General features: G+C 46.7%; 1 protein-coding gene across 1 annotated transcript in view; it reads right to left on the bottom strand.

Annotated features, from left to right (window-relative positions):
• Positions 1–23,270, bottom strand: part of ASB18 (ankyrin repeat and SOCS box containing 18) — a 61,323-nt gene extending 38,053 nt beyond the window's left edge. The window contains exons 1-4 of the mRNA XM_038574285.1: positions 22,991–23,270; positions 21,823–21,825; positions 4,400–4,519; positions 656–923 (exon numbers count right to left, since the gene is read on the bottom strand). Of these exons, the coding sequence (XP_038430213.1) occupies positions 656–923; positions 4,400–4,519; positions 21,823–21,825; positions 22,991–23,195 (596 nt within the window). The 5' untranslated portion in view covers positions 23,196–23,270. The remainder of the gene's footprint in view (positions 1–655; positions 924–4,399; positions 4,520–21,822; positions 21,826–22,990) is intronic.
• Positions 23,271–27,504: the final 4,234 nt, after the last annotated feature.

A 27,504-nucleotide genomic window follows, 5' to 3' on the forward strand; every position in this document is an offset into this window, starting at 1 on the left:
GGACCTGCACCGGGAGGAGGAGCCAGTGCTCCCCGGGGCGCGGTGGGGTCAGGGTCTGGGGTCTGGGGCCGGGGACCGCGGGGTCGGGGTCCGGGGATCAGGGTCTGGGGATCGGGGGTCGGGGGCCGCGGGGTCCCGGGCCCTGCGCGGGGAGGAGGAGCCAGTGCTCCCCGGGGGCGCGGTGGGGTCGGGGTCCGGGGTCTCAGGGGTTCGGGATCTGAGTCGCGGGGCAGGGGCTGGGGCTCGCGTAGGTCCGGGTTCCGGGGTCCGGGGTTCAGGGTCGGGGCCGGGGCAGGGAGGAAGGGCGGTGGCGGCCCGGGGCCAGGCCGGGTGACCGGGGCTGGGGTGCACCGGGGCGGGGGTGCAGGCGGGGTCCCGCGTGTGGGGGCGGGGCGCGGGGCCAGTTGGGTGGGCTGCGGCGCGCGGGCCACAGGGCCTGGGGGCGGGGTCCGGAGGTGGGGAGGACAGCCCCGGGGCGGATCCTGGGCGGCGTGAGGACGCGGGGTGTGCCCGGGTCCTGGGGGACCGGCCCAGGCTGGGAGCAGCGTCGGGGCTGCGGGCTGCGCGGGCGCAGGGCCTGGGGGCGGGGCGGGGCCGGCTCTGGGGTCGGGTCCGGGGTCGGGTCCGGGGTCCGGGCCCCGCCGCGTGTCCTTACCCGAGCGAGGCGGCCGTGCGGCACAGGTGCAGGGGCGCCAGGCCCTCGGCGCTGAGCAGGTCGGGGTCGGCGCCGTGCTGCAGCAGCAGCTGGGCGCAGGCCGTGTGGCCCCCCAGGCAGGCCTCGTGCAGGGCTCCCCGGCCTCCGGGGCTGGCGTCGGGGTCCGCGCCGCGGCTGAGCAGGTGCTGCACGCAGGTGGTGTGGCCGCGGGCCGCGGCGATGCACAGGGGCGTGGTGAGCTCGCGCTTGTACTCCAGGGTCCAGAGGCCTGGGGGAAAGGAGAGGTAAAGTGAGTGGGGGGTCCCTTGAGGCCGAAATGGGGTGAAACCACCTCTTAGAAGTAGCCACCTCGTTGGGGTGTAGATGCATCAAGATGCACATAGACTATATAGAGGTATCTTAGATGCAGACGGTTGGGACCAAGAAACCCAGGGAAACCCAGGGAGTTCCACAGATAAGGGGAGGTGGATATGTATCTCCCACCCCAGGCAGATGGACGTGGGAAGACAAAGGTAGAGAGGGGCAGAGAGAGATCTTGAGGGGAAACCAAGCGTAGGGAATGGGAAGAGAAGAGTCACCCGGCACAGGAGAGGCACCCGGAGGAGAGGGAGATGGAGCCGGCAGGGGGAGTAAAGGAATAAAGGGAGGTTAATAGGGCCGAAACTGAGCCAGAGGGATTGGAAGGTACGGAGAAGCTAGAGGTGCCAAATATAGGGGTGACTGGGGACTCCACGGGGATCTGAGGCCCAGCAGGTGGATGGCGGGAGAATGTAAGCCAGGAATTCACATTTTCCAGGCTCTGAATTAGGGACTGCTTGGGGCAGGAAAGTGCGCTGTGGATTTTTCTGGAATCCGGCTCTCTCCCGTTGAACCCCAAACTTAATCCCTTTATCATTAACAGGAGAAGACAGCAGACAGAACAAACTGACCCGCCGCACCAAGGTTGCTCAAGGAAAGGCCTTAGAAAGTTTAGTCCTCTTGGAAGCGCTGGGTTTCAGAGGCTCTCTTTGATGTGGTGTCCACATTCAGCACAATTCTGGTTTGTTTCTTTGCGCTTTTTAGGGGTGTGTGTGTGTGTGTGTGTGCGTGCGCGCGTATAGGGTTGCTCTTTCTTGGTGGATGAATGGAGCAGGTGCTATACATTGTACTTGTCTGAAAACTTTGGGCTTTCAAAAGGCCCGTGGAAGGTTGTTAGCGGCCAGGAGCGCTCGTGGAAATGGGGGAAGCAGTCCCTGGTGAATACACTTCAAGGGACAGGATTTCACATGGCAGGAATGCCTTCTGATAATGATGGAAGAATCGATACCATGGCTGTAATGAGCTGCAGAGGAGACCCTTTTTACAAGCCACCTCCTTCCTGGGACCCATGCTGAGCAGGTTTTGAAAGACCACTCATAATTACCTACCTGCATGTGGTGCGGGGTTCCAGCCTGCCCCGAGTCCCTAAGGCCCAGCCTGAGGGTTGTTGTGCACTTGGTGGGGGATGTGGGGCCTATTGTCCTGGCCTTGGATGATGGTGGCTGGAGGGCCTGGTAATGTGGGCCTGCACGGATTTGTTCTCCCCTTCCCAGTGAAGCCCAGGTCTGATTTGGAGGGGGATGGATGCATAGAGTCCCTGGTGACAGCCGTGGTCTACATTCCTACGGGGGCCAGCTCCTGGTTTGGACTGTCCTCATTTTCCCGAACCAGGATGTCTACCTACTGGTGAGTGGGGGGCTAGGAAGGAGGTGCTCCCTTCCCCAGCTGCACACCACGTGCCCAGCCTAACTGCACCCACCCCAGTAGCTCTGTTCACCCACCCTGGATTCCTGGGACTTCCCATGGACTGAAAGAAGAGGTCTCTGAGGCCCTTGGGTTCAGCCATGGCTCAGGGCCAGCCCTCCTGTCCAGGTCCTGGGAGATGGTGACCAGCTGCCACAAGGCCTTCAGGAAAACCTGCCTTGTGAGGCAGCTGTCTGGAACAGAACGCCTGAATCAGCTGCCTATAATCCCCACTCCCTGGCCCAGGAGGAACAGGGACGGAGGATTCTCCCCATGTGGCCCATCCCTCTAAACATCAGCTCCTCGTGCCAGCGCTGTCCTTGGACCCGAGCTGGGTGGGGCCAGTGTTCCCTCCTGGATGTTCTTAGGTGCTGGCAGACTGGCACTGTGAACCTGGTGTGCCAGGGTACCCCCTTGCCCATGGCTCCCTCCAGGGGGAATGGAAACTGGCCACCAGGATGTCTCATCCTCAGATGAGAGACAGTGCTGCTGCCAAGCAGTGTTTGGTCATTTCTGCTGCTTGGGTCATCTGCAGGGACAGTGGGGCGGCGGAGCAGCAACGAGCATGGTATGTGGCCATCCCGAGCGTCACCCACCCTCTCTTCCCCATCTGCAGGGAGGCCACAGGCCAGCGCTGGCTCTCAGGGCTGCCCCTTCCCAGCAACGGCTTCCCGCCTTGGTCAGCATGCCCCAACTTTCTGCGGTTCCGGCGTGCCATAGAAAACCAGCAGAGCTCAGGGGTGGAAAGAGTAAGGTGGAAAAAAAGGAAGGAGCCTTTGGATTCAAACCCTGGGTTAACGTTAATACATATCTGAAATTGCAACATTTGAGCATGGGTGAGTGTGTCCAGGGCTGGGAGGCAAGTGTTTAAAAAAAAATGAACATTGCTCGAGCATTCAGGCAGTTGGCATTCTTGATCGAATCACCACCCAGCTCCTTGGAGGAATGTGTGCCCCTGTCTGGGACAGATGAAGGAGGGGAGGCCCAGAAAGGCTCCGGGACCCCCTGAGCTGGGGGGTGCTGTGGCCCAGACCAGAACTGCACTTGCCTTCCAGGAAGCCCCCGCTGCCTCACTGGTTGCTATGGGCTGCTTAGTCCTTTGACAGTTTGGGGTTTATTTCCTTCCCCCCGTGTAGGTATAAACAGGATGATGTCCGTTCTTTGGAAGCCGACCTTCCGCATTCTTTCCCTGTCTGAACCCACAAGTCAGGCACATGGGACACGGGACATTGGCGGTTGGCCCGCTGACCACAGTCTCAAATCCTTTTGGGCTGGCAGAGGTGCTGTGGGTTCCAACACATGAACCCTCTTGGTAAATGTGTTGGATCTGGACACCCCGGGGGAAGGGTGCCCAATGTGGAGTGTCGGCCGAGAAAGCCCTGGCCTGGTGGTCCCCAAGTCTCTTCCTCCCAGGTGGGGGAAGAGGGGTGTCTCTCTCCCTGATGTGGGGGAGTCTCTTGCCGGCCCAGCACATAGCAGAGAGTTCAGGCTGCAAGAATGCACTCAGACGTGGGGGCCTCTGATTTCTTCCCCTCCCTCTCCCTTCTCAGGCTCCCCTGGGTTCCAGGAGGAGCACCTGCTAAGGGCTGTCCCTCTGCTGACGCTCGCTGGGCCCCAGCCACCCTGCTGTGGCCGTGCTGCTCACAGGTTCATAGAAGCACAGAGCTGCGTGCCAGGGGACCTGCCTCCCCGGCTGCCAGAGGCAGGCACTGGAGGATCAGCACCCAAACCAGTGCTCCCTGACAAGAGGCACCTCCAGCATCGGATGAGCAACTTCTCATCCACACTTTGGCCTTTCCAATTTGATTTCTCGCATCCCATCGTCGAAAGCATCACACAAACCAAATTTCATGTATAGACGTCCTTGGTTCGCGTGGGTTAAATGCAGCACCCGTGTGAGCAGCCTACACACCAGGGTTACACGTCCAGCTAGTTAGTAGCTCCCTACACATAAATAGCTGAGCTTTAAAGGCCAACGGGTACCTGACAGTCCAAATGTGGCTGGGGATTTCACCTGCCACTCCATCTCGTCCTTCTTGATCTCAAACACCACGTTGGCATCTTGGAAGAACCGGCTCATGAGCTGCTCCAGACGGCTCAGGTCTCCCGTGACCAAGGCAGCATGGTACTCCAGCACCGGGGACCCGGCTCTAGCTTGAGGCTCTTTGTCCATCTTCTGAAAGATTTGAAGTTCTCCTCTAACTGGCTCTGACCATCTCTCCATTGCAATGCCGTTGACTTCAGAGAAGTTCTTCAGGAAGGGCAAGGATGGTCTTATGGAGCGTGAGCTATTTCTATTGTCATTACTCAATTGTCCTCCCGTTGGGGCTCGGTGGTGGTGTATTTATAACTCCTGCGGGCTCCGATGTGATCCTGGTTACTTGATATGACCAGCATCATGTGACCACTGACAGGCCAGAGTGCTCAGCCACCCCTTTGTGATTATATAGATTCGACTTCCAGAGACAAACACATCTGTTTATCTCCAAGACAGCTCTCCACACAAGGGCAGACGCCTGAAAACGGGCAGGCCTTCTTTTTTCCTGCTTCTCCATCTGCGTGGAGTTCTAGTACCTACCACAGTGTTGTCACTGTGGTTCTCATCTGGTCCTCCCTGCAGATGGTGAAAGAACCAATGGATTGATGTCCTTGAAATTTGCCCAACTCCATTTAAAATCCTCTCGTTGGGATCCCTGGGTGGCGCAGCGGTTTGGCGCCTGCCTTTGGCCCAGGGCGCGATCCTGGAGACCCGGGATCGAGTCCCATGTCGGGCTCCTGGTGCATGGAGCCTGCTTCTCCCTCTGCCTGTGTCTCTGCCTCTCTCTCTCTCTCTGTGTGTGTGACTGTCATAAATAAATTAAAAAAAAAAAAATCCTCTCGTTCCTGGCCATCTGCTACCCTTTTCCCTTAGGGAATTCTGGTGGTAACCTGGACCCTTGGCTGGCTGAGGACAGGGACTCGGATGCTGGGGCTGGGGTTCTACCGCAGACCTGTGGGCTTCACTGTACACCCTACCTTTCCCCACATGTCAAGATGCCTTACCAAGTTTCAGACGACTGTCTATTGAAGGCTTCATGGGGGCGCTTCATTTTTTATTCCAGTATAATTAACACACAGTGCTATATTAGTTTCCAGTATATAATATAATTTGATAATTCTGTGCATTTCTCAGCGCTCATCACGGTAAGTGTACTCTTAATCCCCTTTATCTATTTCACCCACCCCCCACCTACCTCTCCTCTGGCAACCACCAGTTTGTTTTCATATATGAGTCTTTTTTTTTTGTTTGTCTTTTTTCTCTTTGTTTTGTTTCTTAGATTCCACATATGAATGAAATAATGTGGTGTTTATCTTCCTCTAACTGGCTTATTTCATTGAGCATTATATCCTCTGAATCCACCCATGTTGCTGCAAACGGCAGGATTTCACTCTCTTTTATAGCTAATATCCCATTGTGTGTGTGTGTGTATATCTATATATCTATATATCTCATCTTCTTCATACATTCATCGATCAATGGATACTTGGGTTGCTTCTATATCTTTTGTACATAATGCTGCAATGAACATAGGGTGTATATATCTTCTTTTTTAAAAAGATTTTATTTATTTATTCGAGAAAGATGGAGAAAGAGATTGAGAACAAGCAGGGGGAGGGACAGAGGGAGCCCAACTCTGGGCTCAATCCCAGGACCCTGGGATCATGACCTGGGCCGAAGGCAGATACTTAATCAACTGAGCCATCCAGGTGCCCTATGGATTTATCTTCTTGAATTAGTGGTTTTGTTTTCTTTAGGTAAATACCCAGTAGTGGAATTACGGGATCAAATGGTGAATCTACTTTTAATTTTTTCAGGAACCTCTGTACCATTTTCCACAGTGATCTCACCAATTTGCATTCCCACCAACAGGGTTTTTTTTTTTTTTTTTTTTTTCACATCCTTGCCAACACTTGTTATTTCTTGTGTTTTCTATTTTAGCCCTTCTGACAAGTGTATCTCTTCATGGTTTTAATTTGCATTTCCTAATGATCAGTGATGTTGAGCATCTTTACATGTGCTTGTTGGCCATCTGTATGTCTACTTTGAAAAAATGTCTTTTTAGGTTCTCTGCTCATTTTTAATGGATTATTATTCTTTGGTGTTGAGTTTTATAAATTCTTTATATATTTTGGATATTAACCTCCTATAAGATATGTCATTTGCAAATATCTTCTCCCATTCAGTAGGTTGCCCTTTTGTTTGTTGATGGTTTCCTTTGCTATGCAGTAGTCTTTTATTTTGATGTAATTCCAATAGTTTACTTTTGTTTATGTTTCCCTTGCCATAGGAGACATATCTAGAAACATGTTTCTGATTGATATCAATGAAATTATTGCCTATGTTTTCTTCTAGGGATTTTATGGTTTCAGGCCCTACATTTAGGTCTTTAATCCATTTTGAGTTTATTTTTGTGTATGGTGTAAGAAAATGGTCCAGTTTCATTCTTTGCCATGTTGCTGTCCAGTTTTCCCAGTACCATTTGGTGGAGACTTTTCCCCATTGGATAGTCTTGCCTTCTTTGTCATAGAATAATTAACTGTATAATCATGGGTTTATTCCTGGATTCTTTATTCCATTCCATTGATCTATGTGTCTATTTTTGTGCCAGTACCATACTGCTTTGATTACTACAGTTTTCTATTGTATCTTGATGTCTGGGATTGTAATACCTCCACTTCAACTTTGTTCTTCTTTTTTTTTAAGACTGTTTTAGCTATTTGAATTTTTTTTTGCTGTTCTCTCTATATTTTAGGATTATTTTTTCTAGTTCTATTAAAAAATGTTCTTATAGGGATTGCATTAAATCTGTAGATTGCTTTGGGTGTTATGGACATTTTAACAATACTGGTTTTTCTCAATCCATAAGAACTGATCCATAAGAGGGCTCTTTGAAACTTCGTTTTACATGTTTTAAATTTTGTCTCTCTTGTCTCCAGATCAGTAGCAAAGATAGAATCAGTGTCAACTGTGGAAGAGCCAAGATTTTTTCAAGGGCCTCCTATGTGCCTCTAACACTGCTGGGTACTGTGGACAATGCTGTGGTAAAGAATATATGGACCATGTTTGTAGGGAATGCACAGCCTCCATCGGACATAAGAAACACGTGCATCAGAAAATGAAGAAAGGCAGCACTATATAGACACTAGAATAAAGCCAAGCCCTCTCCTGACTTCATTTACATACTATGCAGTTGCTCTATTAATTCTCTGGATTTTCATTTCTATAAGCTTAGCCATTTGCCATGTTATTTTTCTCAGACTGATTGTGATTAGATTCTTTCTGAAGGACTTACTCATACACAGCTACACTATGATCCAACTTATGCTTCACTTTAAACTGGAGAATGTCTTTGTTCCTGAACTCTTTTGTCATGGGTTATTTTTAAAAGGGGTGGGAAAATTGGAGGTGAGTCCAGGGATAAGAGCCATTCTGGCCTGTGTTCTGTGCTAAATTTAGCTTTCCATGCATTATATTTGTCAACAGTGCCCTAAATATCCAAGCTTGATTTCTGTGGGTTGAGAGTAGTAGTCCAGGAACAGACATGTGAGAGCTTTAAAAATAGCTCATGGGAGACAGCACGAGTAGGACATGTAGATTACTTCAGGAGCATAACAAAAGTGTTTAGTTTCTGTTTTTAAAGAGCAATAATAGCCATATGTGTGATTATTACACTTAAAAAACAATATAAAAAACAAAAAACCTACAAACACTTGTAAACCAATCCATTCGTTCATCATTCAATAAGAATTCACGGAATATTATGCTCTAGGGTGTGTTGTTAGGTTTTGGGGATACAGAGACAAAAAAATACAGCAATCCTGTCACCAAGGATCGCATGGGAAAAAGCCCAGACCACAGGATCCTAACACACAGGAGTTTTTAGTCCTCTTTCCGGCCAGCTGAACAATGTCCCTTAGTGACAGATGAATGGCACTATTTCCTGCCCCAGCACTGGATTCCTTCTTGCTCATTGCACAGCAGTTCTCTCCACCTATACCGTGCTTGGATCAGGCCATTTTAATTTCATTTTCATTGTTCTCACCCCTCTCAGCTTAGTCAAAGCCAATGCATAAGCTTGAAGATACAACTCAAACCTTATCCTCTCTGCCTATTTCAGTCCATATGATAACTTTTTTTTTTTTTTAAAGATTTTACCTAATTATTCACAAGAGACAGACAGAGAGAGAGAGAGAAAGAGAGAGAGAGAGGCAGAGACACAGGCAGAGGGAGCCTGACGTGGGACTCGATCCCGGGACTCCAGGATCACGCCCTGGGCCAAAGGCAGGCCCTGAACCTTTGAGCCATCCAGGGATACCACCATATGAAAACTTTTTTCCAAGAGTGAATTTGTATGTGCTGTGTATATGATTATCAAAATCCTTGGGGAATTATGAGAAAACAGAAGAACCAGAAAGACTAGAGTTTTAGTTTTCAAATAAAGAATTTGATTCCTCAAAGTCTGAATTGACATCAGTGCTGGGCAAGATCCCTAAAAAGGGTTGAGAAAGATGGTTTGGGAACATTTAGAAAAGGGAGTGCAGGTACTTGGATCTCTGTGGGTCACTAGGAACAAGTCACAGTGCATAAGATAATTTTCCTTTGTGACGTGGAATTATTCATTAATATGTAGAGGGGATGAGGCATAGGTTATAGTTCCACCTGTAGTAGAAAGTTTCCTGGAGGGATCCCTGGGTGGCGCAGCGGTTTAGCGCCTGCCTTTGGCCCAGGGCGCGATCCTGGAGACCCGGGATCGGATCCCACGTCGGGCTCCCGATGCATGGGGCCTGCTTCTCCCTCTGCCTCTCTCTCTCTCTCTCTCTCTCTCTCTCTCTGTGTGACTATCATAAATAAATAAAAAAAATTAAAAAAAAAAAAAAAAAGAAAGTTTCCTGGAAACCTTTTAGAGAAGGTGGAAAAAAAAATATGGGTCTTCTTTTAGGAAAACCTTGCTAAAAACTCTAACTTGAGAAATAATATCTATATCTGCAGACCAGTGTTTTAAATCTTGGCTCGAAGATGGAACCATTTGGGGAACATTAAGAAGATACAGTTGTCTGGATCTCAACCTGAGAGGTCCTGGTGTCATGGTTGGGGAGTGTAGCCGGGGCATCAGGTCTGTTAGAATACCCGCACCCAACCCCCAAAGGTGCTTCTAATGTGTAGATAAGGGTTTCATTCTGATCTCGTATGATATATGCCTGTGGATGATTTATGTGAACATATGGAAGGGTGGATATCAGATTGACAGTGGTTGACATAGAGCCTGACACAATCACAGTCACGAAAAATCTCAACAGGCCAGAGCAATGGGCTGATTCAATTGATGCCCCAAGGTAACATTAAAACCCCAGGCACATAGGATTCCTTTGTCCTCTGGGTCAGGTGGCTGAGACTGTTGCACCCTGCTGGGGGCTCCTGTTTGTAGTACTAGAGTTGCCTTTTTCTTGATTTTAGGGTCTGAGGTTAGTGGTGTTATTGCTAATGTTTATACCCAAATTTAGGTGACATAAATGCAGCAAACTGACTTTTTAAAAAAATCTTAAAAAAGATTTTATTTATTTATTCATGAGAGAGAGAGAGAGGCAGAGGGGGAAGCAGGCTCCATTGCAGGGAGCCCGACGTGGGACTCGATCCCAGGTCTCCAGGATCAGGCTCTGGGCTGAAGTCGGCGTTAAACCGCTGAGCCACCTGGGCTGCCCTATTTGACATTATTTTAAACCATTCAAAGCATATGGCTACAGAGTCGCTCATGTCAGCCAGATGTCAGTTTGAGTTTCCTTCCTCACTGGGACCCCGGGCTTCATAGCACCCAGAGTCCTCCCTGGAACCCCGATGGCTCCCTGTTTGCTCAGACTGTGTACGCTCTGTCCTGCCCCCAGACTGAGGCACAAAATTAGCTCCTTAGTTTTTTGGTTGGGTTTGTTTGCTTTTAAGTCCACTACCAACATCACACAGGGAGTTTGGTGACTATCCTGAGGGTATGAAGCATCTGGCACCATATCCTACCTCTCTCCTCTGTCCACACTTCCTCTGTCTCTGGCTCAACCACTTAAGTCCCTCCTCCCCCATCCTTCCCCTTCCTTGTGGTTTCAGGCATTCTCTCATCCCTGCCAGTTTTAGCCTCAACTCCAGGGACCTGGTCCAGGAAATTCTTCTGAGCAAACAATGCCCTTCTTGAAAGAGAGGAATTCTGATGAAAATAATTTTCTCCAAATCACACGCTTAATAGTTTTAGTTCTTCAGAAGAGCTATCAAACGATACCTGTTTGATGGAGGAACTTAACTTGTATCTCTGGAGCATTTCAGAATACTAAACAAATTTGATTGTGGTGGCCTTTTATTGCATACAGTGAAGTAATCCTGGGAAAAGAAGGACAAAAATCCAAATAGGGGTGGATACCCAGCTTCTATCTGGACGGCCCAGTGAATGCACTAAATCTCTCTACTAACTATCCAGGTAGTCAACTGGACTTAAATGTAATTTTGCAAAGAATATTTTTGGGACTTATAATGTTTTAGCCATAGGAGACAGAAAAACTGGCTCTCAACACAGAGCCTTGAAGGGTAGGTAGTTAGTGAGAAGGAGTTTTGGTCTTGGGATCAAATGAGATGGAAAAGTAAAATCCACCCTGAAATTATGAGATGTACAAATGATAGTGTTTGAATAAATGGTAGTTATTATTCTCAAGTGATGTCAGAATCTTTGCATCCTGCCATTGAATCAATGAATGATTTTCTTTTGCTCAGAAGTATCTGAGGATGAGCTCTGTGGTACTTAGTGGGAGAATCTAGTTGAGCCTGAAATGTGGATTTTATTACAGGGTCAGGCTGTTTCTCCAGGACAGAGACTTTCCATGTGTTCAGGCCCCAAGGTAGAGTTCCCCAGGCCGCAAGATGTCCTGCCATTATTTTGTGTTCTTGGAGACAGCCAAATGGGTGGATGCTTTCCTGTGCCATTGGGCAAATGTCAACTTCCTTCTGGGGTCAAGCGTCCAAGTAAATGGACAAGCTAGGGCAGGAAGTCATTCCTCAGGTGGACATTGTGAGATTCTGAGCATGTTCTCAAATATGTGAATGTATATTGTTAGCCTGGTCAATTCATACTTCCTACACGAATCGTTTCTGTAAATGGCCACGTATGAAATTCCCATTAGACCCTAGAATATTCGCATTACTATACCGCTTGGCCAATAGCAAAGGTCTTACAGTGAATTTACTTTCCCTGTAGATCATTTTATCTTATTTTGGTTCCCCACTCTCCCATTTAATTTCTAAAGGCCATTCCTCCTTCATCCCCACTCCCTGTAGCTGTTTCAAATAAAAAAAAAAGTTTTTAGAATAATAAGCTAGGAGGGTGTGTAAGGCTCTGCTTTTAAGAGCTCCAGGACACATTCACCCATCCACCAGAGTTAGTCACACAGACATTAATATAAAAAAGTGTTAAAATATCTCAACCTTTTCTCTGAATAACAATGTTAGCACAGCACACCTCATTTAACAAAACATTAAAACATTTTACTTCCTCAGATCAAGTGTATCTATTAATAATGACTTAAATTGTCTGTACTGATTCCACATTATTAAGAAATCTCATTCCCATCATGTAGAAGAACACAATATGGCGGGGGTGGGGGGGTGGGGGAAACACCTCGATAACCTATTTTCCCCGACATTGCTACCCAGCCCAAAGTGGATTACGCAAAACAACGAAGTCACTTCTCATTATGAATGTGATCTTATCCAAAGGTCAAGTGCTGCTTTCATCCATAGCCCAGGAGGGCTTTTTTGGAAGCTCAGAAACAAAGGTGCCCTTGAGTGCTGCATATCCACTGTGGTGGAGTGTGAAACAGAGCAGCCAGGTCCTCAGCATGCACAGCCACGAGTAAATAGCCCTGGAAGGACATTTATAGACTCTGGGGACGTTGCTGGAAAGCATATTATCGAAGCTTTCCCTGATAAAGGTGACGAAGTTTCTTTACGACTGTCATGGGGATTTAATTACATGATAAAATTGCAGCTACTGCCTCTTGAGACAAATTGCATGTTAAGACTGATTGTTTTTTATGAATCTCACACAGGGAGCAAAATACTTCTCTCTTGAAGTTGCTTTGATCTGATCATTATGTCCTGTCACCCTTCATATCCCTTCCAGAAACGAGAATTTGACTGATCCTGTGGTTGAGGAGGGAGGGCTCCTGGTGGGCTTGCTTGGTTGCTTTGCGGCTCTGCGTGGAGCAGACTGGGGCCAGTTTTATCTGATGGATTTAAAGCTGACTTCACTTATTTTTCTGTTGGTAGAAAAATGCAAACTTTGGGTTTCCAACAGAAAGATAGGAAAAAGGCATTATAAAAATATAAATGACTGTTAAAGACACACACAATATATAATTCCACGGATTTCAGATGCAAGTTAAAATAATAAGATTTTTAAAAAATCGAATTTTGGAAAACAGGCACAACTGATGCTTCTTAGTTTACAAGTGGAAGGGTAAATTTCCATATTGAGCTTATAAGTACAGGGGATTTTTCAGGTACTAGCAGCCTACAGAGGCAAAGAGTAAAGTCCTTGCCTTAGGAAGTGTTGCACTTGGTGGGAGAGATAGATGAGGCAACCAGTAACTGGTGCTAACGAGAGGTACAGGTCCGATGGGGAGAATGCATCAAGCAGAGTGTTATTGTGACAGGAAGTAGGGATGGGACAGGCTTTTTCCACAGGTGGCATCTGTGCAAAGCACAGAGGGAGCTGAAGGACCAGAATGGCTCATGTCCCCTGGAGGGTGTCTGTTTCCTTTCCTATACCTATGGTGGGAGCGAGGGACTGTATCCCATTATTTTTGGCTGAGCAAGAGGCAAGGAGTAGCCTCAGGGCTGCATTGCACGAGGCATGGGTGCAGTCTGGAAGGAGGGCCAGGCAGAGGAGAAGATATGGGTAGAAAAGAAGCAGCAGCCAGCATGCCCAGGGGAGGTCAGAGCCGAGGTGAGTGGTAGAGACTAGATCTTTGGTGGACATGGAAATAGGCCACCCAGGCCCTGCTGTTAGGGAGGTCTTATTTCCCTTTGGGGTTTGTCTCAGCTGTGGAAGATGGGGAGGTCCTGCCATCTTGACCCAATGTGGGAAAACTATGAGAAGGGTCTCAGCTCCAGAGCTCCCCTAGAGCTGGCCACGCATGGCACTGTGGGGCCTGTGTCACAGATCAACCTCTACTCTGTCAGGGTGATTTTCTCCCTTTCTTCACAGGTGTTCATGCTCTGCAAATATCCTGTGGGGCAAACTCCACTCAGTGTTAGACTGTAAGCCCCTGAAGCTCCGGGGCCACTCGGAAGGATGGGTGGACGTGTTGTTAGAACAGGTGATGAAAACAGGAGAGCAGAGAGGTGGCTTGCCCAAGAGCCAAGAAGGGCGTAAGGGATTGATGGTATCACTGAGGGTGTGGTTTGAGAGAGTTTCTCAACTACTGAAGGACCTGGGATTTTTTTTTTTTTGTCTCAATTTGCCATGGACTGATTCTTTTAAAAAATACAATTAAAATTAATTACAAGAAAAAATACAGTGGAAAAAAGTCCAGGAATCTTCACTGTCATATTAATTGTCAAGTGGCTGTCAATGTTTTTATTTTATTTTTTAAATATTTTATTTATCCTTTCATGAGAGAGAGAGAGAGAGAGAGAGAGAGAGAGGGCAGAGACACAGGAAGAGGGAGAAGCACATTCCATGCAGGGACCCTGACGTGGGACTCTATCCTGGGTCTCCAGGATCATGCCCTGGGCTGAAGTGAGCACTAAACCGCTAAGCATCCTGGCTGCCTGCTATCAATGTTTTTAAATGCCTACTGTCATTTCCATGGCAAACACTTGGCAGGGCATCACCTGTGCTCTCACTAGTGCTGTTATCCATCACTGACTGCAATATAGGGTGGGTGAAAAAGGATGCTGGGAGAAGCAAGTGATGGGGTAAGATAGCTCCTGGCATGTCCTTCAGGCCCTTGAACACTTGCTATAAAATTTGAACTGGAAGCTATTGGACAGGAGTTACCAGACTTTTCCTGTAAAGAGCCAGATAGTAAATGTAGGTTTTGCAAGTCCTATGGTCTTTGTGGCAACTCTTTAGTTCTGCCATGATAGCACAAGAATAGTCATTGGGAATATGAAAATGAATGAGCATGGCCAGTAAAACTTTACTTGTAAAAAACAGGTAGCCAGGTCTCAGGTCAAGGTTGGCTGACCTTTGCTGTAGGCAGTAGGGAGCCACTACAGGTTTGTGGGAAAGGGAGAGGTATGCACTTCTGAATAGGAAACTGTTATTGCATCCTGCTCTCTGTGTGCCTTTCCCTCCCCTCGCTCCAGTGAACCTCCTTTCTATTCTCAAGACAAACTCAACTCAACCATAGTCGCAGAGCATCGAGGTACCCTGGCACACAGTTGACTTATTTCCCTCCCCAAATCCTGCTTCTGGCTTGCTGAACTCCTTGAATCTGTAAATTTATGTCTTTCATCAAATTTGGGAAATGTTTGGTGTCTATTTCTTTAAATATTTTTTTTCTTCTCCATTACTTCCTTCTCTCTTTCTTGGGCTCTAGTTGGGTACATTAGATCTTCTAAACTGTCCCACAGTCCCTGTTCATTTTGTTTTCCATCACATTACTTTCTGTTCTTCAGGTTGGATGCTTTTTGTTGATCTATTTGCAAATTCACAGACTTCCTTCTGTCATCTTGGATCTACTGCTGAGCCCACTGTTGACTAGAGCAAGGCCAACTCTAGCTTCAAGAGAGGTCGGAGTGTTGTATGGCCTGAGGGATTCAATGAGTAGATTTTGGACCCCACTGCCATCCTTCCTATGTAAAAGGGTTTTTGTTTTTTTCCAAATTAGATGCTCTCATTCCATTGTTGAATGGATCCTCACTGCCTTTTCCAAATAAGTGTAAACATTTATGTCTAGAATTTGTGGCCTCACGTAATACTATCCCAACTTACTTGCCTTTACTTTCCTCCTCTGCTATGATTTACACACTCTCCTTTCCAGGCAGGTCTCTCTTCCTTGCACAGGGCAGTATGACCTTGTCTGCTCCACGTTTGCTCACTCTGCTCCTTTTATTTGGATTCCCTTCTTTTCAATCCCAGCCTATTAAGAACATATCCATCTATCAAAGGCTAACCCAAGAGAATTTTAGTGTCATCCATATGCTATTTGGTTTATTAATATTTATCATGTACCTACTGCGAGCCAGGACATGGTGAGTAGGACAAATCCATCCCCTGTTTATACCCAGTTGCTGAATTTGGTGTTGGAAGATAATGGGCAATGGGACTGGGAAGGAGAACCAGGCTACAGGTAGTGCATTTGCTACTTCCAATTAGTGCCTTAGGAATGTTTTTCCTAAGCAGAACGCACCATTGCAGGAACCATCATCCTCCTGGGAATGAGAAAAGCCTCTTTGCTATCATCCTCATTTCTTTTTGTTCTTTCAAAACTCTCCAGTGTGCTTGGGAGTGATGCTAATAGAAGTATGTCATCAGCATACATTATTTCTTTATTAGCCTGTTTCTCAATTTTGATTCTGAAAATATCCTGATTTAGTCTAATTGCAATTTCACTGTGTTCCACAGGCAGTGACAATCCATACTGGGGGGAGCTGAGACGTGACCCTGTAGGATTTTTCTTCCTGCCCCATATGCTCTGAAGCTGGACCATTAGCTCTAAGGCATGCATCTCATCTCATCACAGTGCTTCAACCTGCTTCTGGGAAAGAAGAGAGCCTAGGGTGTGTATCTGGTTGAAAGCAAAGAAATATCTTTATTCTAGGTGGTGGGAGATATTTTTCTATATCTAAAGCACAGGCTGGTTGCTGGAGCCATTTTATTCCTAAATAATTTAACTATATTCAAAGATAATCTGATGTTATTGTAGGAAAGTGTATTTCTAATAAATTCCACTTGATCTGGGTGAATCAATTCAGGCAGCGCATAATTGAGTCTGTTAGCAAGGACTTTAGCAAGAATTTTGCAATCAGTGTTAATTAAGAAGATGGGACAATAATTTGTGCATAATTCCGGATCTTTTCCTGGCTTGTGAATCAAAGTAATAAGAGCAATGCTCCGGCTGGTGGTGGGATAGTGTCATTAGGTGCTGATTTATAAGTACTTAGAAAGGTTTAATTTCATTTTGCTTCGAGCAGGGTCTCCCTGCCCCCACATTCTCTGCTCAGGGTGTGCAGCCGAGATGGTGGAGTGCCTCCCTGTCTATGCTTCCCTGTCACCACTGACCTCCTGCTTGCCATTTCTGTTTTTATTCTGCAACCAGGGACCCCACTCATTCATCCATGTCTTTTCTTAATACTCATATTTGAATTTTGAAGCCAGAGACTCCATGCTATTGACGTGTGTGGGTGTGAGTATATGCATGCGTAAGGTAAAATCAAAGGGTTGTATGCAGCTTCAGTGGGGAAATTTGCTCCTGCAAAATGTGTCTGGGTGGATAGGTATCAAGAGCACTTGCCTGAAACTCAGGAAACATACCTTGTTTACACACTGTTGCTAACTGGCTATTGATCAGTGGAGGAACAAATGTGAGCCTCAGTGTCCCCATCTGTAAAATGCAGATGTAGGACGGAAGAACTATACACATCATGGAATGCTGGGATCATGGAATGCTGGGAAGAGCATTGGGTTTATACTTTCTACCAGCTGTTGGACCCCGGGTGTGTAACACAACGTCTTAGAGCCTTGTTTTCCTCAGCTGGGTAAGTGGGAAATACAAAAGCCCTTGGGAAATATGTACCTCATGAAGGTCCTCACTACCTGTGATTCCTCTCTGTTGCTTCTACTTAGGGGTGATCCAGTTCTAACATGTTCTGGTTTGGGGACGTATTCACCCCAACAATTAGAATAGCCTGGCCCTGAGCCAAGTTCCTAAACTACCAGCACTCCAGGAGACACCTTCCTTCTCCCATGGGTGTGGCGTTAGCCATCTCTTTGTAGGTGGGGTGGGATCTACACAGGCCTCTGTTAGGATGCAACACATGAAGGAGATGGGATTTTTTAAATGTCCTCCACAAACACAAGTCAATGGTCTCAAAACCTTAGTTAGTGCAATTTATAAAGACCCTGAGAGATGGCCTGACCAATCTCATTTTTTTAAAGTGAGGATATTAAGGTTCAGAAAGATGGACTGACAAGTTCAAGACCACAGAGGCAGTGGTAGAGCCAATGGAAGAACCTGGATCATCTCAGTATTAGTCTCTTGCTGTCCCCAATACATCAAATCTCAGAGCCACCAGCAGTGTGCATGCTTCTGTTGTAGGCTTGAATACGACAAGGGAGGGGCTGTGCTCATTTAACTGATGTTTGACTGTTTGGTTTGCCCTGGGTTATATTCTCCTCCATACGTAGGGAAGGAGTGGTGGATGTTGCCCTAATGTGGTGATGGACTTAGTGTCAAGTCTGCAGGGGTGCTGGTTGGATAAGGGTTATATTCCACAAACAGACCCCATCTTGACATGTATGCACACGCTTATCACACACTCCCCACACTCATTCCCCACCTATATGTGCTGCTGGGTGCGATCTCTTAATAAAAACCCAATTAGTATTTCTTAACTCGCCTCCAGACGCTTAAATACCATTACCCCAAACACAACATAATGTCTCTAGTTTTCTGTTTCAATCAAGAATTCAAGTAGCATCTTGACTTGTATATAATATATCAGCAGCAAAATCATGGAATGCTGACATCCTTAATAATAGCAATTAGTAATCAGTTGTTTCTTAAGTAGTTTGATTACGCCAGTTACCAAATTGTACAGTTGATGCATTTGGGGACAAGATGGGTCTCACCACCCATCCCCCAGCCATCCTTTCTCCCTTCCCATGTTCTTGGTGGTTAGAGAGCTGATGGGCACTGAAGAGATGTAAGGACAAATGATGCAATTGTCATTAATATTAAACAGTAGAGATTTGGTTTTAGCAGAAAGTAAAATTAAATGTTTCTTTGTAGAAAGACTAACTCTAGTAGTATCTGTGGGAAGGCGATCTGTGTCCACTCACCTTAAATGTCAGCAAAGGCATTTAGCCTGTCCATGTCAGGCAGGACACACGGACCTTGAGCTCCTTCTCAGGGCAAAGACCATGTGCTAGGCTCTGGATACCAATAAGTGTTAGACAGGGATCTCATCTGCAAGGAGCTGTTTTTAAGTTTTAAATATCTAGTCCATATAACAACTAGCCCAGCAAGGCCTGTGTTTCAGTAACTAATTGAGACTGAGGGCTTCATGCCCTTGTGGAGGGAAGAGAGTCTGTGGGCCAGATGGGCAGAGGTGGCCCTAGGGCAGAAGCCATCCACTGAGCAGGGTCTGGAAGGAGGGAGTAGCTTAGGTGAGCAGAAGAAGTCCTCATGTGCCCCAGAATTTGGGTGCAGCTTGGTGGGAGGTTCCTGTTGGTCAGATTAGGGAGCTGATTACGGAGGAGCTTTGTGCTCAGCCCTGTTCAGTTTGTCATAGAGAGAGACAGAGAGAGAGAGAGAGAGAGAGAGAGAGAGAGAGAGAGACGGACCATGGCCCACTCCCAGTCCATCCCAAGCCTATCCTTGCAGGGGAGCAGATGGCCCTGCAGGGACTATGTGAGTTGTGTCTTCAGGGGAATCCCAGTTGATGACCATTCCCCTGTCTCTCTGCCAACTGTGTAGGGAGGATACATTCTGCACTTTGCCCCATGATCTGCTTGGGCTAAAAATTTAAGTTCCTCTGACCTCTGCCATCATCAAGGGGGGCCATATACGCCTGGGGGAGACTTCTCCAGAAAAAGCCGTTCCCACCATTTTCTCAGCTGGTGCCTCTCTTTCTCTATGCTTTTATTGTAACACTGACGTGGATGCAATGAAATAAATTATTATTATTTTTGCGTGTTACATTTGATGGAATAATAAGTTCACAGTGCAATGAACATGGTGATTTCACTGACAGATACAAGGTCCTTGTGTGTTCATATTGACAAGCACACAAGAGAGAATGATTACTTTTCTTTTTCTTATTTTTGCAAGTCGTCATCTTTGAACAATACTCAAAAACCTGCCAACCAGGGTTATCTTTGGGATGGAAACTTTCCTCCTCTCCCCCAAATGCATTTGCCACCATGCCATTTGGCTCCTACCTCTCCCGGCCTGAGTGGGCATTCCTGGTGCTGGTCATCGCTGGCCCAGCCCCATTCCCCATCTTCATATTCTTCCCCTGGAGGATTTAAACTCCTCACAGTATCCATTCCCAGTATGGGCTGCATTTCAAGGTATTGCTGTAAGTTCTGACCACTCTTCAAGCATTCTAAAGACCCCATATGTATATTTAAATCCAAACAGCTCTTGTTCCTGCCAAGAATGGTCCCCAAGGACTCACAGTTGCCTGGAGAAAGAGCTCATTTGCTCCCACACTCAGCAAAAAAGAACCCACGCTCTGTTGCAGGCTGTGACAATGAGTCTTTGGGATCATAGCCTCAGAGAAGCACGGAGATGGATGGGACCTCAACATTGATCCAAGCCAGTGGTTCCCAAAAAGTATATACAAACTGCCAATTCCCCTGGTGGCAAAACCACACTGAGCCTTTAATATACCGTTGTGCCAATTTCTGAGCATGTGACTCAGCAGGAAGCATCTCCCAAGCTCATTCCACCATGGACCTGTTTGGAAAGCCTTAATTGAATTTCATGTCATTGGCCCAGAAAGAGAAAGTGACTTTCCTAAGGCCACACAGCTCACTGGTGGCAGAGCCCAAGCTTCCTTTTGGAACATCCCACACCACGGCAAGAGCTTCTTCAGACCCTTAATAGCCACCCAGCGCTGACGTTGCCTGGGCCGTGAGCCTAGGAGGCATCCCGTGTGTTACTCCTGTTTGCATTCTCCACTCTCCATACTGCCAGGCACACTGCATAGGCTCAGGACACCGTCACCATCAGGTCCCTCTGGTTTTTTGGTCTCAGTTGGCGGCACTAGCCTCTACTTGTCACCAAGACCTTCCCATGGGTGGGTACCCATGCAGTTCTCATCTTTGTCATTTATCTTTGTGTTTATCCTGTTCTCTTGGTTTAGGCCCTTGTCATCTCTCACTTGGAGAGTCACCTCCTAAATAGGCTCTCCTTCCCTTTCTCATTTCCTTCAAGTCTTACTTTCACATTGTGCCTGGAGCGGCATACCTAGAACACAAGACTGAGCATGCTGCACTCTCTGCCTCGGGTTCAAGGACGGCTGGCTTTCCCTAAAATAGAGTCACTGGTAACAAGATGTGCCTTAATCATTCAGTGTTACAATCACCCTGAGTTGAAATCAACCTTGAACTAACCCAAGACCTTAAAACATGTCATCAGCAATGAACTGTTCTTGTCCTTCTGAATGGGGCAGTTTGATGGGGAGAAGTACATACAAATATGGTTAAGAATGTAATGGGTTCATTGTGGGAAAGAATGAAACTCTAACAGAAATTTCATTGATTTCAAGAGTTCAGCAAAGTTATGGTGCGGGGACAGTACAGATGGTGCTGGGCAATTAGTAAGGTGAAAAGAATGATATTTTAAATGGGAGATTCCAAATACAAAGATCCCCAATGAGCTGGGATGGCTTTGTAAAGGGGGAGGTGGAGAGGGGGGACTTGCTTTTAAGTATAGCAGAAAACAGATGTCATAACCACGAAGTATAACAAAGGTAGGCAGGATTCAGGGAAGCCAATGAGGGGTGGCCACAGCTACAGTGGGAGCCCTCATCCCTGTGCCTGAAGGGGTGAGTAGGGAGGTAAAGGATGTCAGCCAGGGGCTGAGCCTTTGGCACAAGGATGAAGCCAAATCGCAGCAGAGATCTGGCAGGGAAGGGTCCCTGGAGCAAATATCCCACCTCTCCTGCTCCTCTGAGCACTTTCCATTAGCTACACCCAGTAGGAGTCAGAGAGCACTGGGCAGGTGATGTAACTTATAAGGTCAGCCTCATAGGCAGGCACAAGGCAGGCAGTGTGCAGAGGGGCTCTGCGGGGGGCCACGGGAGGGGGGAGGCAAATGCAAAACACAGAGCTCAAGGCTCCTGATCAAATTGCAGTTTATGATTACAAAGTCCCCTCCTCCTACCCCCGTGCAATCTCCTGCATCACTGGGTGCACTTGGGGAGATGACGGTGCCTGTCTATGTAAAGCTGGGGTCAGAACAAACGTGTGTTGTTCTTTGGGCTCGTGGCTCCTGGGCCCTCACCCTGATCGTGGCCATAGATATTAGGAAAACCAAGGAAAAGAAGAAGCAGGGGATGGTTTCTCTCTATAGCCTTAAAGCAGCTTGCTTAAGGCCATGGTGAAAGGCGGCCCTGGGAGTACATCCATGTCCTGAGGGAGTCGAGGGATTGTCACCCCCTTGCAGGACCGATCTGGAACCCTCTCTTCATCGCACGAAAGTCCCAGTGGCTAGCACCAATGATCCATGCATACTCCTCTTTGGTATACTTCCTGCACGTGTGAGCATGAGTTTGCGTGTGTGGGTGCATATGTGCAGGTGTACACGTACGTGCATGCACACATACATGTATGTCAGGAGGGACTCCGTTTAGCAGGTGGAGAGGAGCCCCGTGCATTTTGTCGGGGTCAAGCACGTCTGACAAGCTAGAACACAACACCATGAAATTCAAAGTAAATCTTGCATCAGGCAACATATTTCCATATGTTACACAAAGAAGATCCACAAAATGACCTCCCCCAAAATACAAAGAAATGGGGAGAGATTGCCCACCTGAATAGACACGTCACCTATGAAGAGGTCTACGGACAAAACCAAAAACCCTGTGGATGAGACGTTGTGGGCGGGTGGGCGGTGCGCGATGACCAGGGCACACTTACTCAGTGGGTGGCTTAAGGATAAATAAATACGCATCACCAGCAATGTTCAGGGTGTGGTAAGACACACACACACTCACTGTCGAGGAAATAGAAGCCCTTTCTTTTGGAAAACAGTTTGGTAATTTTTCTGTCCTTGTTCCAATCATTCTGCCCCTGGCGATTTATTTTAAGGAGATAACCTGAAAAGCCATTCGGATGCTAATAGAGATGCTAATTATGGCCTTATTGGTAGGAGCAAAAAACGTAAACAAATATTCCTCTCTTGTAGGCATTTGGTTTAAGTATTTTGTGATTCATCACCTGGATAGGTGATTGAAATTAAGAAGACCTAGCACCGCGGAAAATACTTTAGATATATCAACCCAACAGAGCAGAACACAAAATTGCATGGACATATCCACATGCAGAAGTGGAGAAATGAAAACAGATGCTGTGGGAAGATGGTGGTGCCACGGAGTGCTTTCCCCCTTTTTGAATTATTTGTATCACGCGCCAGCTGTTGCACAGCAACACACACGGATACACGCACTATACGCAGCATGTGTGTATGTATATCAACAAGGACCAGGCAGCCGAGCACAGCTCATGTGCCTTTTTCAACCGTTCAGCCTTCCACCTCCAGGAGTGGCCCACCCCTCGCATGCGCTCATGGTAGGGAATTTAGCGTCAGGTACATCCTGGTTACCTACGAGCACGCTGGCGGGGAGCTGAGCAGAGGGGTCTTTCATCCAGTCGTCATTGGCCAGTTCTATCACGGCGTCCACGTGCCTCACTTCAGCGCAGATCAAGTGGCTCACTGTCTCTTCATCCTTGGTGTCCAGGGCAGACTTTAATCTCTTCACCAAATCTGAGTTGACCGGGTAATCCGGAAGGCGATCGGAGTTGGACATTGTAATGTTGTTTGTGTATTGACTAAACTTCTCTTCTTCTCAACTGAGTCCAAAGGTAGCAGCTGCGTCATGCAGGGCACTGTGGGCATGGTTATAAATAGAACAAATCTTGGCTCCTGTTGCAGCTGCTGGGGAGGGCATTGGCTGGTGGCCTTTTTCTCCACAGGGCCCTGGGAATCTATCTTCCTGAAGGTCTCGGTTCAGGGTTATTCTAGAGATGGGGCAGTGCAGATGTTGGCAAGTGGGGGAAGATGAAAAGGGGACACTACTTTAAAAGAGAGCCCTCATTGGTCCTATGGAACAATGCCTTCTTTTAGCAGAAGTGAGATGAAGAGGGAGATCCAGAGGGGTACTGCAAGCCTGTGAGGCTGACCTTATGATTTGCAACACCAGCCCCTGAAACTGATTGAAAGGAGAAGTAGTAGTGGCTGGTGCTTCTTTCTTCCCTTGAACATGGACACAGTGTGTGGAGATGTGGCAGCTGCATTGTAGCTATGAGGTGACAGTCAAGAGTGAAGGACCAACATACTGAAGGGAATGGAACAGTTGGAGGGGAAGAGATGGCTTCTCGATGACCTTTCTGGACCTTTGCTTCAGCTCTGGACCGCCAGCCACCAGACTTCCTGTCTTTATTCCTTAAGCACTGTTCACAAGTTTTCAATGGCTTGCAGCTCAAAGTATTTTGGGTTGATACGTAGTGTATTCACTCTACCTTTAAAATCATGGAAACGTCCTGGTTTAGTCTACAGAGATGCAGCATATTTGGCTTAGCCTGTAATAAGGGATGTGATGAACTCTCCAAGCCTTCTGGTCTTTGGCCATTGAACTCTTCTTGCCTTCCATGATGAAATCCCACTGTATGTTGCAAGGACAGCAGCCAACGCCAGACTCCTTGAAGGAGGAGCAGTGGCGTTGTGGGCGGGGGTCATCAATGAGCAAGTGGCCATGTCCACTTGAGAGACTGCCTTCCGGTGTCACAGAGACTGGAAATGGACCCTGCTAGAGATATTCTGGGAATCCTTGGCAATGGGTTTTGCCCAAAAAGGAGATCTTAACTCAATGGATCAGACTTCAGATGTCTGACCAACTTGCAGAGTGTGGTTGGCCTCTGATTCTTCCTTCGGCCAAAGAATGATGAGTTTTGGGAGAGATTTTTGAACCTGAATTTCCAAGCACAAATGCTTGGCATATCAAACGCCTTACAGTTAGAAAGAATATAACATCAGCACCATTTTGTGCAAATACAAAGAGAGTGAGACTAGTAGCCATAGGAAAATTATTGGAATTTCGGTACAGTAATTTAAAGAAAAAAAAAAACAACCCAAGAATTATTAGAGATTGCTATCAAACTTCAAATCAGAAGGGAGGTAAAGATGAAGCACTTGTTAGGCAGATAATAAGATGACAAAGCCTCAAAATATGGCACTCGCTGATCTTAATTACCAAGCTATCTGCTGGGTGTTTAATCAGTAGCACATATACTATGCTAATTATTCTGGCTAATTTTGTTATAATGTAATTCTTTATCAACCCTGCTATGTATAAATTAGGAATTGAAATGTAACTAACACAAATTATATTTAAGGCAACATGAATTTCTTTATTTCAGTGTGAAATCTTCTAATCTCTATTTCTTTATCTTTCTTTTTTTTTTTTTTTTGATTCGCCCATGTGACCCACCCTCTCCACTGCCCACCTTGCCTCAGTGCCCTACAACCTGGCTATTATTTGAGAAGAAAGGAGCTCAGCACCAATACCTGCGCCCTCCAACTTCTTGGAACTCTTATATGTGACTACCTCCATCAGTGATTGTCCTTGAAAGGTACAGAATGTATTTAAGCAATCAATGGTAGACAGATACTGGCTTTCTCTGAATCAGATAAAGGTTGCTTCATTGTTCTAGTTTAATGTCTAAATAGTCACTGGAGGGCACCATAATTCATATATTTTCAGTGATATATTGTATGTGACTTTTGTCAGTTTGTTTACAAATGTGTTTAGCTGAGAACTAATAACACAGATCTTTTCTTTTACAGAAAAGCACAAACATTATCTGGAGGTTTTTATGTCATGAGAGCTTGCATCCAAATGATATCAGGCTGGTAGAGAAGTTGGTGTAGCTGTGCAGATTAAAAAAATAAATATTTTTGGTTTTGAATTATTATGCAGCAAAATCACAATGTTTGTTGAATAAAGGAGTACCGTGTGGGTCTAACTCAGTCTCAGCACCATGTTAGGGTTGAACATCAGTGAGGGTCAGTTGCCAAGGGAGGGTTGTGGTCTAGGAGAAATGGTCAGTTCCAAATCCCCAGACCCCATTGTGACCTCAGGCTAAGGGGCAAGCACTGGGCATATCTGGATTAACTCAAAGTGACCATAAAGTGGATCGGATCCACTTCTGAGACTGACTTCCTCTTTGATCCTGAAATGCCCTTGTTATTTCCTGAGGTTCTGGAGAGCTGCTCCTTTGACACACAAGTTCCCCACTAGTCCTGGGGGTCTATTGGGTTATACTTCACCTTTAAATCCAGCTGCAGACCCTCTCAGCTCAGCGTTGCACTGGGGCTCCTTTCCCAAGCCATCCTCCCATCTCTCACCATTCTGTGATTCTTCTCTCTCTGGTTCCTGCAGCCCGATTCCAGAGTCTCCCACTTCCCTGCTCCAGCAACACAGATGCTTCTCCCTGTGGTAGGAAGCTTTTTAATTTGGCTGAAGTTTCCCCTAAATGCCTTTTTAATGGGTCTCTCATAGCTTTTCAGGCTTGATGGTTTCAACCAGGACATTTGTGTGAATGTATTTACCGTTGTGTGGCAGGACTTGCTTGCCCATCAACCTAGTAGGCCATGGGGAGCCACTTTGTAAAGTGGCATTGTTATGTGGTCTTTATGGGCAGCTCTTTGTGCAAGGAGAAAACAGAGGCCCCTTTCATTTCCTTTGTGTTTTCGAAGGCTTGAAACAACGCAATGGGACATGGGCACAAACGAGATGTGATGAAAGCCATTTGCAACTTTTGCAAGGTTTTTCTCTCTCTTTTTTTTTTTTTCTATTGGAGCATGATTTATGATGGCACAAGGATGTAGTTGTTCAATTGGAGATGCAGACATTTCCATTAATGAAACCCTCACAGACAAAATAACAAATGAGTTTCATTCAACTCCCAACACTTTTGAGCCCAAGCATATGTGCCAGCCACTTCTCCATGTGCTGGAAGTGAAACATACTATATACTACATACTGATTATATGGTTCGTGACACACACCAGGCACTTTTCTAAATATATTGCATGTATAAACTCATTTTCTCCTCGTAACAATCTTTCGAGGCAGTGCTATCATTATTGCCACTTGGCAGAGGGAGAAACTGAGGAGTGAGACAATTTGCTTGCAGGCACATGGCTGCCAAGAGGTAAAGCTAAGATGCAAATATGCACAGTCTAAGTGTGCTCCTTCAAAGTCCCGGTCGAGCTTCTCCACCGCCTGACCCCCTCCCTGCAGGTCCCATTCTGCTCTCTTGTATTCTGTTTTCCCCTACTTCCTTCCTTTTTGTTCTTTTGTCTTTTTTGAGATGGAGTCTTGTGAGAAAAGATGAGGAAACAGTGGGAAGGAAGAAGAAAGGGACAGGGGCAAGGCAGGGAACACGAGTATTTGGGGAACTTTGGGAGACAAAGGTCTAGGAGCAACTGTCATATATGCTGTAAGTGGACAAAGACAGATAAAATCTTTGGTAGCTGGATGGTGTTCCCTTAAGCCAAACATTGTATTGAGACTGGACCACCGGGCTTTTAAAGAGTCTTAACAGCTAATTACATGTATCACTGCCATTGATTGGGTGACAGTGAAGCATCCATCAAGCACAATGATGGAAGGTGAGATGTTTGCCTTCTGAGAAGTAAATGTGAAAATCAGACCGATGGAAAGCAGATAGTGTAGTTGCTTTGGGGATGCAGAAAAACAGTTTGAGGTGGTAATCTGCTTTCAAATCTTAACTCCTCCCATCTCAGATAATCTTAGAAATAAAGGAAAAGGAGAAAAATAGAAAAAATCTATGTCAGTGGTTGAACTTAGTGCAGAGTGCATCACCATGACAAAAATTTTGAGCAACTCCTGTGAGGAATAGAGCAGGTGGGCACCTGGGTGGCTCAGCAGTTGAGTGTCTGCCTTCTGCTCAGGGCGTGATCCAGGGGTCTGGGGATGGAGTCCCACATCAGGCTCCCTGTGGGGAGCCTGCTTCTTCCTCTGCCTGTGTCTCTGCCTCTCTCTCTGTGTCTCTCATGAATAAATAAATAAAATCTCAAAAAAAAAAAAAAAA

The sequence above is a fragment of the Canis lupus genome, chromosome 25 (genome assembly GCF_011100685.1).
Source record: "Canis lupus familiaris isolate Mischka breed German Shepherd chromosome 25, alternate assembly UU_Cfam_GSD_1.0, whole genome shotgun sequence".
NCBI lineage: Eukaryota > Metazoa > Chordata > Mammalia > Carnivora > Canidae > Canis > Canis lupus.